Genomic DNA, 13,088 nt, shown 5'->3' with positions numbered 1-13,088 from the left:
AAATTTGTGGTTTGTAATGTAGCCAGTTATATGTTAAGTTAATGGTTTCTTTACCTTGTTAAAATGTATAAAATAAAATTTAATATTTGTTTAAATATTTTTACATTTTTACAAATTTACAAATTTTTACATTTTCTAACTTGTGTTTCTTGTATCTGAATGATACAGAATTCTGTATTAAACTCAGGTGCACAGCTGGAGGTCAAAGTGCCCATGCCATGATCTGTTACAGAGTGCCACGTGACGTAGTATTATGTATTTGATGTCGGAGTTATCAACTCTTCATTTTACATTGCTAATTTAGTGACAGTTCTTTCAGAGGAATGTAAACACAAGATACAGTATAGAGAGATACTGAAAAACTGTAGATATGTATTTTGGAGGCTCTAAAATAGTGCTTTCCAAAGTTTTTTTCAGCTTTCAGCACACTTTCAACAAAATTTTTTTGTGACACATGTAAGACTGTACAGCAGGTCTATTGGCATCCTCCATTACTAAGACAGGCAGAAATTACTGCTGTTCTGTGTATCAAGGAGAAAATACATCAAAATGGAAATTTTAAATATTTATTTTACAAAATAAAAATTGCTTAATATTTGCAAAATTCCACAGCACAGCTGAGACCCTCCAGGAGTACAACGTTGTGCCATGGCATGCAGTTTTTGAAGCACTGCACTAGAAGTCTAAAACCACTTCTGCTCATAATACAGTTTGTAAATTCAGTTGCATTTCTTTAAATAAATATTACGTTGCACTCCAACTTCTCAGAGTCTGAAACAAACTGATGTCATCAATTCACAAACATATCTTGAGTACAAAGACATTTGTAACACATCTGATTTTCTTGTACAACAGTCTTGTACATTTTATTAAATGCTTGTCACATTTCATGAAGATATACTAGTAGTTTTGGAGTTAGTGTCAAAATTATTTTTCCGATATGGGCTTGTTTCATTGGACTGAAATCATGTATGTTGGGTTAAGATGTAGAAGTCATATTCATATATTTTGAGACTAATAAGTATCATAATGTGTACATTGTTACAATATTAATAAGGCATGAGGAAAATGTATCTCAGTTCGTCTGGCATGGGTATTAACACTTTTACTAATAAAGCAGAGAACAATGTTTCGATCTTTATCAGTAATACCCATACCAACTGTACTGAAATACGTTTTTACTCAAAGTGAGTTTCTCATCATCATGAAAAACATGAGAAACAAAATAAAAAGAACAGGGAAATATTTACAAAATGGGATAAATAGTTGGGAGTGAAAAAATATTTCTCATATGACATTTTTTGCTTTAACACTGGTTGTATGTACAAAGAATTATTCCATAGTTACAACACTGTAAATTTATAAAGAACATAGTCAGTCACTAGAGCTCACTTATTAATTCTACATACTTTCTCACTTTTTCATTTTTTCAGCCATGTTGATAACATCGATCTTTTCTCTGGGGGTTTAGCAGAAACTCCTCTTCATGGTGGGCTGGTGGGACCAACATTTGGATGTATCTTTGGTCTTCAGTTTCAGTTGCTCAAGAAATGTGATCGTTTCTGGTATGAAAGCAACAATCCCTTAGTTCGATATACAGAAGGTTGGTGCAAATATTAATGTTAAACGTTAATGTGGTTCACTTTCTTGCATGTGTTAGAGGTAATTCATAAACCAAAATCTGCTCTTTTATTTTAAGCATTAGAGTTAGTTTAAAGCAACATATCAACATTTAAAACCACTATCACTTTATATGAAATTTAGGCTGGAAAGCTTCTTTTTGAAATAATAGTAAGAGAAAAGTATGAAAAAAATCCCATTCTGGCTTAATTTTTAATATGTATTATAATGATTAGTGATTTTTCTTCTAGCACAATTGACACAAATAAGAAAGGTTACCCTTGCTAAAGTCATTTGTGACAACACTGACACGGTTGATTCTATTCAACGGTCGGCTTTTGATTTGCCTGATCCATTCTTGTAAGTTTGATTTTGTTTTTTAAATTTTGTTAATGTGGCTCTTCCATATTCCTTTAATAAACTTACAAAAACATTTGTGTAGTATGTTTTGTCCTTAGTGAAGATGTAAAAAGTGAACACACAAAAGAAGTGCTGTTTAGGACCAAGTTTTCAGATTTATGAAAATGATGTAAATTACAGTATTTTAAGCGAATAAAATACTGGTGAGTCTATGTAGGTATGGGGTGAGTTTATAAGTGAGGAGAGTAGTATCTATATGCACAGGAAAAGCTCCGATATGGCTTATTACAAGTCAGAAAAGAGACATATACAAAACATGTCTTTTATATACAAGTAGTGCATTGTCATACTAATATGTGTTATATTATTAATTGGATCAAACTAAACAGCTGTTTCTTGTGTGTTAACTTTGTAAAAATTGTCAGACAATAGAGTGAAAGTTATTAAGTAAATAAGATTAGTAGAAGGGGAAATTTTCATTTCTTGAAAAACCCAGTAGGGGTCAGTGTGAAAACTAACAATATTGTCGGATCTTTAGAATCTTGTATCTTGGTATAAGAAGTGTTTTTAATAATTGTGCTATAATGAATCCTTTATTATACAGCAAGAATACTTGGAAATTAGGAATTTAATACTGGGATATTGAAAAACAAAACAAAATATTTATTTTAGTTTTCACTAATAGAACAAAATGTGCTCATGACAAATTTAAACTTCAAAAGCTTGAAACTCTGCAAATCACCTTCATAAAAATAACCAGAAAGAAAAACTTAACTTTCAAAAGTAATTACAAAAATTTGTTTGATGTTTGATGACATAACACAAACTCTGATTTGTTATAAATCCCAACATTTTTATCAAGGTTTTAAGTAATATCCAGTTTGTTTTCTGGGTTCTTTTTTTTTTTTTTTGAGTGTCTCACATATAAATATTCAGTTCTTTTTGCTTGTTTTTCTATTAGTTGCTACTATTTGATAAAGTTGTATGACTCGCATGTGGGACAGTTATTGCTTATTTGGAAAAAACGTCTGTTCAACTTATTTCTGTAGAGAGAGACACTAATTTACACATGTCTGTGTGCTATAGCAATCCAGACAAAAGCTACAACGTCCAGCGTCAGTCATTTTTGTCCCACTTTGTAAATCATTTTAATTTAATAAAGCTAACTAGTCGTGAGCTGGCGTTATGCACAAACAAACTAAAGAGAAAATTAAACTAAATGTAAAGTTTATAAATCTGTGGTTGTGGAATACAGTGTATATATACAGTATTTTCATTTATTTTTATAATTTTTGATAAAGCAACTCAAGTAGCAGATGGAGTAAGTTACTGACAATTTGATTCCATGTAATTACTAGCCTAGAAACTGCTACTTTTACTCTGATTGAACTGTTTAGCCACTATATCTCGTTGTGTATTTTGACTAGTTATAAGTACAATGAGATTTATGGTGTTTAGTGCTCAAAATTAAACCATCTGGTGTAGATGAACAAACGAGACCAATAAATGAACAGGAGAAGCATGAATAAATTTTCAAGTGGGTAAAATAAGAGCAAGTATACAAAAAAAAAAAAGTAGAGAGAGAGAGGTCTAACAGTGATCAACTTTACATATATTAAAAAAATTAAAATTACAAACTTATAAAAGGGAGAATTTTTTGAATTTCGTCCAAAGCTACACGAGGGCTATCTGCACTAGCCATCCCTAATTTAGTAGTGTAAGACTAGAGGGAAAGCAGCTAGTCATCATCACCTTTTGGGCTACTCTTTTACCAATAAATAATGGGATTTACCATCACATTATAATGCTCCCATTGATGTGATGGGGATTCGAACCCGTAACTCGGGGATTGTGAATCAAGTGCCTTAACCGTTTGGCCATGCTGAGCTCAGACTTATGTAAAAATGAGTGAAATAATAACTTTTTTTTTTAAACAATTCGAATAGGAGTTTCATGGCCCAGCAGTATTATGAATTCAAAGTCTCATGGTTCATGCCTTGTTGCTATGATAAGATAAAAGGTACTCCACACTCCAGGGATGTTGGAACATTATAAAAGTGATATTCAAACCAGTTAGAGAAGTGGTTTTCAAACTTTTTAGGCTCACCACATTTTGTTTGTTTTTATTACAAAACCAGGTCTAATTTTTTAAAAAAAAGATAAAAACCCATTAAGAAAAAAACAATCATATTTTTAATGTACTTATCCATTAATGCCAAAGATGCAATTGTTTTTCTGGCACGTTCAAAGAATATGTGGTTCTATTTTTTTCAGTTTTAAGGGAAGAAAGTATTAGCAAGTCTGTGAGGTAAATGATAAGTCATAAGTGAGAATAGTGCTGTGTGTGCATAGGGGGAAAGTCAGTTGTGTCATGTTCTACTGACATTAGCACCTCCTACCATAGTTTGAGAATTCCTGAATTAGAGTGATGTAAAAGTTAGTTGTGATTTCTGTTCCATAGCTGCTTTCCTTTTAGTTTATTGTTTCAAATTAAAGAAAATTACGGAGAGTAGAGCAGAAAGTTTTTGAGTTGTTTTACACCGAGTGAAAAAACTCAACTCAAACAAACTCCTAAATGAAACATACTTTATCTGGAAAATGTTTCTCAGTTAATTTACATATTTTATAATATATTAAGGCTTTGTACAAAGAAATCTGCTTTTAATTTTATTATTTTCTATTTTTAGGTAAAATAAATTTTGTTTTACCATAAACTTACTCCATGTTTTCTAACAGATCAACTTGCGTTTTTCGATCCTGTGCAAGTTTTTAATCAATTAGACTTTTTAGGTTTAATTGAAAGGGTAAGATATATTTTCCATTTTTATTCTTTAATTTTAAAATTTTAATAAAAAAATTTATATGCGATGATATATTTAGACATTCTTTCAGAGGTGTTTTTCTTCTTCTGGAACAAAGTTTTATTAGAAAATGCAATTTAAAAAGGAGGCCTTATATTTCTAGAGAACCTTAGGTGAAACTAAAGTACTTTCTGAAGAACTTGATGTTTAAACTTGTTTCTACAGGTCCTGGCGTTTTAGGTTACTAAGTATTTTCTGTTAACTCATTGAACTTAAATCGTGTGTCTTTCACCAGAAATCCACGAATGAAATGCTCAAGTCTTCCTTCTATGGACCTTGACCAGTGGAAAGAACGGGTTTCTTGTACTGTAGACCACGTCACCATCGATGTGGGAACTGCTGAGAGAATTTCTCCATGTGTGATGTGTACTTGCACTAAAGAAGGGGTAAAAACCTATTCTTTTAAAATTTAATGACTAGTGGCCTATTTAAGAAGGTAGTATAAATAAATTAACAGTTTAATTTACTTTTTAGCTGTTAAAACAATAAACAAAGAGGTGAAAATGAGTTTATAAAATCTTTTTAGTGTGTTCTTTATTACGTGTGTTATTCATGCTGTTTTGTTGTAGTTTTTACTTTTCCAGTGTTCCTGGTGCTTTAATATGGTATACAGTGACTTCATGGATATATTTTAATAAATTTTATGTGTGGTGTTGTTTAACATTAAAATCACTAATTTTTCACATGTATATCAAAATTATATTAACTTTAAAATTATGAATATTTGGCCTGGAAGAGAACGTAGAGTGATAGTGCTTGAGATTTACAAGTGGCTAATTTTGAGGTGTAATATAGTATTACTTTTTTATACTTATAACTTCTATAAAAAACAAACAGACTAGCTTCTAAAACCCGTAAGTATTTTCACATATTCCAAGTATTACAATTACTTCCTTAATTTGTCACAAGGTAGTGCCACAAGCGGATATAAAAGTTTCTACTGGATATACTTTTAATAAGGGTGAATTTTCAGTGATGTTGAGAAAACCCACTTGCAGAGAAATATATATGTAAAAACGGCTCGTTTGGGTTGAGAAAATTTTTTACGTCGAGGAGTGAACAACGTTTCGACCTTTTTCGGTTATGGTCAGATTTACAAAGGATGAATTTTATTTGTACATTCTGGTGTTTAGTGTGAAAAATTCTTATTTTCATTAGAAATTTGTCAATTATTTGTGCTTTACTGTTTGAATGAGTGTTTTTATTTTTCTTATCTTTACAGCTTACATGTTTGGATGAATATTTTAGTTATTATTATTTTTACAGCTCAAAGTTTTGAATCAGTGTTTAGCTGTTCACGTGTCTAAAGATTAAATTTAGATGAGTTTTTAATTAGTCTTAAGGTTTTATATCTGCATGTAAATATTAAAATACTTTTATTTTTATGTTTGTTTTTGAAATTCGCGCCAAGCAGCTAGTCATCACCACCCACCGCCAATTCTTGGGCTACTCTTTTACTAACAAATAGTGGAATTCATCATCACATTATAATGCCCCCACAGCTGAAAGGGCGAGCATATTTGGTGCGACGGAAATTCGAACTCGCGACCCTCAGATTACGAGTCGAATGCATCTATTTTTATGACTAGTATGAAGAACACAATTGTTATTATTGTCTCTAGAATTTGAAATATAAACTGTATACATAATTTTGTAAATAACTTGGTATTTAGTTGAACAAAACATAAATTTATATCTGGACTTTAAAATAATGTTTTATCTTGTATCTTTATGCACAAATAACTAATCTAATAATTTCTTTTAACCTTTCTTTTTCAGCCACTCTGTCAGTCACTAAGGATAAATAACTGTTTTCACCTAGCCTCCACATTTTCCAAAGAATCCATTTTAGAAGACCATGTATGTAAAGTTCAGTGTGCATATGCTTTCCGCACCTTTCCCCAAGTGGACGTTCCCAACGACAACATCCTTGGGTTCAGTAGTAACTAAATCTAACCAAGAATTCTGCTCACACTGCTTGGATTATAGCATCTGAATTTTACTCTTGATGTATATAGATCACTTTATCAAATGTCAAAGACTTAGTTTCTGGGATTTTTGTCTGTTTATTTTAAAATGTGCCCTTTACTTATGTTCTTTCACCTGTTGCATTGCAGTGTCTCAAGTGTTCCCAAATGCTCAAGTTCCCAGGGTTTCTTTGTAGTACAGGTAACTAAAGGGTACATCAGACCAAGAGGTTCATGAAACAATGTTGTTTGAGTTAATTTTTTTTAATGTTTTAGTATTCAGAAAATGTTACTAATATGATACTTTAACAGTCGTATAACATTTTATTTGTCTTTTTTAAAACTTATCTAGTTTCATAATATCCTTTATTAATCTGATACTTCATATATTCGTTTAATGTTTGTAAGACATATTTCTAATTCTTTTAAATTTCTCAAAGTCACCTGTATAACTGTTTACTAAAGCTTTTTTTTTTCAAAGAAATTAATGTTTTCCTAGATTTTCATAAACACTCCCATAGCAAACTATTTAGAGAGTTGTGCTTTCTGTGTGATGTAAAACTACATCTCTCATATTAATAAACTAAAACCCTAACTAATCTCATAGAATTAGTTTATTGATGATGTTAGGAGAAGGTAAAAATAAATCAAATAGAATGAAGAAAAATTAGTGGTAAATGTTGGTAACTTGGAGAGAAAATAAAAGAGATTCATGGTAATATGAACGTTCATTAAGAAACACTGTTGTTGAGTTACTTTTATGAGAAGGTGTTCACTTGTGAAAGACCTACTTGAGAGCATCTGAATGTATATAAGTCTTCTTTAGGTCAGTGTATTTTTTTTCATGTTCAACTTCAGGCTACAGTCGTTTCTGCTTTTCCCTTGCAGTTAATTTAAGCACAATGTCACATAATTTTGTCTCTTTGTCTTCTATAGGTTGCTGGAAACCAATCATAATGCCATATAGTTTATCTTCTCACAACTTTTGTAAAACAGTACTTTAATAAAAGTAGAATGGAACAACTCACCAGCTATTTATATTTTGTTTTTAACTTTCATGATTCTAAGGCAAAGAAACAGTTTCTGTTCATAGTGACTCCCAATTTGTTTTTCACATTTCTAAGGCAAACATTTCATGTCCACACATCTTCCCCAATTGTATTTTTCACTGTCACATTTCTGAAACTAAAAACAGTTTCCATGCACGGTTGTTCCCCTTTTGTTATTTAGTATTCCAGTAGTGGCGGCCATTTTTTTCATTGCATTTCTCTGTAGAAAGCGCTAGAGCTCTATCAGACGTATATAAGTCGCCCGTGTGTATGCTGCATTTTTGGTGTAAGGACGTGGCTCCATTTATGAATGTAGTTAACGTCAAAGATAATGAATACTCAACGACAGGAACAATGGGAATTCTTAACCCCGGTTAACTTGCCTCTTTCTCTAAACTACCAACCCACAAAGTTTGTTTGTGATTGGCTTAGCGACCTAGAAGTGCTTAGATAACGGACAAACAGACAGACACAAATTTTTGCGCTTTAGATATATACATAGAAAGAGAGAGAGAGAGAGAGAGAGAGAAAAAAAAACCGAGCACTCAACAGACCCCGTTACCTTTTGGGAATGTTTTTTTATAACAAAGTTCTTAACAGCATTTTCTTGTGATCTATACAATAGTTTTAGAATATCATAAACTTAAAGGGAAGAAACATTAATCAAGAGTAACAACAAATATATTCTACTAAATATGAATAATTTATGGACCAAGATCACACATCCTTATACAGAACCTGCTTAATGGAAATGTTCCCCAGTGGCACAGTGATTTGTCTGCAAACTTACAAGGCTAAAAACCGAGTTTCAATACCTATAGTTGGCATAGCACACATTTCCCTTTGTGTAGCTTTGTATTTAACTATAAACAAACAAGCTCAAAGCAGCAATTTAACTCCCGTTGTGATGTCCTGCCATCTAGTGGCAGGTTATCGAACTATATATTTACTCAACAACCAGGTTATTTGTTGTTTACTAAAGAAGTAAAACACTCAAAGCGTAAAAATCTCTAACTTTTACAATAATTTAAATTCAGTCTTAAAAGATATGCAACATTATCTTGTTAGTAACAGCGCAAAAGCTGGGATATTTTCTAGTTCAAATCTTGAAATCTAGTTGTCCTATTATGTTACTATACAAATACTATTACTGAATGAAGATCACCCAATAATCTATCAGAACTGTACCCTAAATGATCACATACCAGTTGAAACATACCTAACGTTATACATACCATTGTAACTAACGAAAAACTGAACTTTAATTTAATGTTATAACACTACTGTAACTATAGTAAGACTGAATTGAGACTTAATGTTATAACACTACTGTGACCGTAGTAAGACTGTGTTTTATTTAATGTTCTAACGTGCTCGCCCTTTCAGCCGTGGGGGCGTTATAATGTGACGGTCAATCCCACTATTCGTTGGTAAAAGAGTAGCCCAAGAGTTGACGGTGGGTGGTGATGACTAGCTGCCTTCCCTCTAGTCTTACACTGCTAAAATAGGGACGGCTAGCACGGATAGCCCTCGAGTAGCTTTGTGCGAAATTCAAAAACAAACAAATACTGAATGTTATGTCTCCCGGTGAGACAGCGACAAGTCTTCGGATTTTCAACGCTAAAATAAGGGGTTCAATTTCCATCGGTGGACACAGCAGACTTCCTTATGTGGCATTGCTATGAAAAACACATGCACGCACACTTAATGTTATAATAGCACTGAAACTGTGATATGACTGAGTTTTACTTAACGTTATAATAACATTGTAGTTAGTAAGACTGAGATTTAATGTTATAACATACCTGTATTAGTAAGACTGAGCTATGACTTAATGCTGTGCCAGTTTACTATTTGAAGAGCTGTGATTGTGTTAAGACTGATCTGTAACTTGACGTTATAAAAACATATGTTATACAAAACACATTTTACATGTAGTAACTAACTCTAAAAGGTGAAATATATTAAAAACTAACGTTACCTTTGTTCAGAATGCTATAGTTTAATCGTTTGCTCAGATGAGGAGTTTACTGGTGTGATTAAGAATTCTGTTCAGGTTCTAGAACGTTTCGTTATTCTTACTTTCATGGGGGTATCTAAAAGTTATCGGTCTGAATTTACGTATTATACTATTCAAATGTCTTTAATACTTTATATGATATGCTTTCATATTTTTTAAAACGTTGAAGTTTCCTAAACGATTCAGTAGGATTTCACATCTTCCTGAACATTTTTGATGATTGCTAAACGCGTCAGCATGTTTTAATATCTTCCAAAACATTACTGAGGTTGTCTGAACGTTTTGGCACACTGTCACATCTTCCAGACATCATTTAGGTTATCTAAACGTTTCGGTACATTGTAATATCTTCCAGACATCATTTAGGTTATTTAAACGTTTCGGTACATTGTCACAACTTCCAGACATCATTTAGGTTATCTGAACGTTTCGGTACATTGTCACATCTTCCAGACATCATTTAGGTTATCTGAACGTTTCGGCATACTTTCACATCTTCTAGACATCATTTAGGTTATTTGAACGTTTCGGTACATTGTCACAACTTCCAGACATCATTTAGGTTATCTGAACGTTTCGGTACATTGTCACATCTTCCAGACATCATTTAGGTTATCTGAACGTTTCGGCATACTTTCACATCTTCTAGACATCATTTAGGTTATTTGAATATGTCGGCATATTTTCACATCTTCCAGACATCATTTAGTTTATCTGAACGTTTCGGTATACTTTGACATCTTCCAGATATCATTTAGTTTATCTGAACGTTTCGGTGTACTTTGACATCTTCCAAACGTCATTTAGGTTATCTGAACGTTTTGGTATACTTTGACATCTTCAAAACGTCGTCATTTAGGTTATCTGAACGTTTCAGTGTTCTTTCCTGGAAATCCAGTTTCACAAGCGACACAAGTCGAGGGAAAACCAGTTTTATAAACCGATAGAGCATTCGCTTACCACCCCAAACTCATTAGAACGAAAGAAGACGCTATTATTTTCAGTGTTTCTCATCTTTTTCAAATAAACTGTTTGTGTAATATTTTATGTTGATTTCTTTTTAAAAAAAATAATAATAAGGCACTAACGGTAACTAGATGACAAGTGTGTATACCTACGTCACTTCTCTCCTAACTGACTGATTCTGATTGGTTAGACAATGGTCAGTAGTAAAATGAAGGATGGAATATAGTTCAGATAGTGGGCTAGACTGAAGATACCAAGAATGATTCTCGACAGCCGAGTGAGGATTATTGTAGTCACAGAATAATACTTGCAAGTGGTTAACATTAATTCTTGTCTTGCTGTGACTCATCTGTAATAGTATATTCTCTGCAGGCGATGTGTTAAAATAATCAACTCTTAACTTTATCGTAATCGAACCTGATGAATTCTGTATACTAAGAAACAACAACAATTTCTTTTGAATACTATTTTTAAGTATTATAATAGAACAATGAATTACATTTTACACCATAATGATTTCCGTGCACCTAGCCATATAGCTATTAGTTATAACGTAACCTTGACCACTGCCGAGACAGCAGTAGGTCTACGGATTTACAACTCTAAAATCAGGGGTTCGGTTCCTCTCAGTGGACACAGAAGATCGCCCGATATGGCTTTGCTATAAGAAAAATACATGCCCACACACTTAACATACCCTAAAAGGAAGTCGATCTTGCCCGGACGCATCAGAAATGGCAAATTTGTTTGTTTTTTCAATTATAGCACAAAGCTATACGAGAGCTATCTGCGCAATTCATTTCTAATTTAGCAGTGTAAGACTAGGTAGAAGGCAGATAGTCATCATCACCCACCGCCAACACTTGGGCTACTCTTTTACAACGAATAGTAGGATTGACCCTCACTTTATAACGCCTCCATGGCTGAAAAGACGAGCATATTTTGTGTGACCGAGATTCGAACCCAAAATCCTCAGATTACGAGTCGAGTAAATATAGTTTTTGTTATTTCAAAAACCAGTGATGAAACTAAAACCGTTGTTATTTACATACAAAAATGGCCTGGCATGGCCAGGTGGGTTAAGGCGTTCGATCGAGTTTGCCCTTAACAACAAACAAACTATTAATGTTTCCGTAAAATGTTACGTTGTTATTTTAGGGTTTGGTTTTGAGGACTGTCTGTCTGTTATTATCAGAAATAAATCTTCGAAAAAAATTAAAAATATGCCTTTCATTTAAACAATGTTGTCTGTGTGGCAGCGTTTTGTTTCTCTCTCTCTCACGCACACGTTGCCGACTAAATTAAAACAACAATAACAACAAAAATCAAACAGAAATGTTTAGGGATAAAGAGAAACGAGAAATAACAAACCAATAAGTTTGATTGGAGGACGAATTCAAAGATGGGAATCTGTCTTAATCAACTGAAGTTGTCCCTAGGGGGCCTCGAACTGGGAACGAGATTAAACTCTTGAGGTCATCGGGGCGGAATCTCTGTTCTTTTTTTCTTCTTTTTACAGGAACAACCGCTTGTTGAACCTCTAGAGACTAAGGTCCAAAGATTAAAAGTCCCTCCCCTACCGGAAAAAACAAAAACAACAAACCAAAATGTCGCTGTGATGGGTTTGTGTCGTTGTCTACTACATGATTGAAGAATGTTAACAAGAAAAGACCAGTCGTTGTTTGTGTGACTCACGAGATCTATTTAAGGGTTAAAAGATTATTTAACACCTGAACACACAGGTATATTGTGTTCGCAGCGTCACAAGTTACTCTGTTTAAATACACCTCCTAATGTTTTTTTTCGTAAACTCCACACTAATGATTAGCAAAGTGTTTTATGGTAAACTTGGAATACAAGTTCACACACTGAATAGAAGAGGGTTAGTAATATTATTTTTGGTTAACACTCGGGTTAGTCATATCTTTTGTTGGTTGAAACTCGGGTTCGTCATATCTTTTGTTGGTTGAAACTCGGATTAGTCATATTTTTTTGTTGGTTGAACCTCGACTTGGCCCGGCATGTCCAGGTGGTTAAGGCACTCGACTCGTAATCTGAGGGGCGCGGGTTCGAATCCCCGTCGCACCAAACATGCTCGCCCTTTCAGCCGTGGGAGCGTTATAATGTGACGGTCAATTCCACTATTCGTTGGTAAAAGAGTAGCCCAAAAGTTGGCGATGGGTGGTAATGACTAGCTGCCTTCCCTCTAGTCTTACACTGCTAAATTAGGGACGGCTAGCGCAGA

General features: G+C 33.4%; 1 protein-coding gene across 2 annotated transcripts in view; it reads left to right on the top strand.

Annotated features, from left to right (window-relative positions):
• The window catches only part of LOC143256075 (uncharacterized), a 127,747-nt gene extending 119,915 nt beyond the window's left edge, over positions 1-7,832 (top strand). The window contains exons 19-22 of one of the 2 annotated variants that reach the window (XM_076512747.1): positions 1,434-1,603; positions 1,872-1,980; positions 5,077-5,227; positions 6,621-7,832. In XM_076512747.1, the coding sequence (XP_076368862.1) occupies positions 1,434-1,603; positions 1,872-1,980; positions 5,077-5,227; positions 6,621-6,791 (601 nt within the window). In that variant the 3' untranslated portion in view covers positions 6,792-7,832. The remainder of the gene's footprint in view (positions 1-1,433; positions 1,604-1,871; positions 1,981-5,076; positions 5,228-6,620) is intronic. The other variant, XM_076512748.1, reaches the window with a different exon arrangement.
• The last annotated feature ends 5,256 nt before the right edge of the window (positions 7,833-13,088 follow it).

Source organism: Tachypleus tridentatus, chromosome 7 (genome assembly GCF_004210375.1).
Source record: "Tachypleus tridentatus isolate NWPU-2018 chromosome 7, ASM421037v1, whole genome shotgun sequence".
Classification (NCBI taxonomy): domain Eukaryota; kingdom Metazoa; phylum Arthropoda; class Merostomata; order Xiphosura; family Limulidae; genus Tachypleus; species Tachypleus tridentatus.
This window is presented reverse-complemented; position numbering and strand designations above follow the sequence as displayed.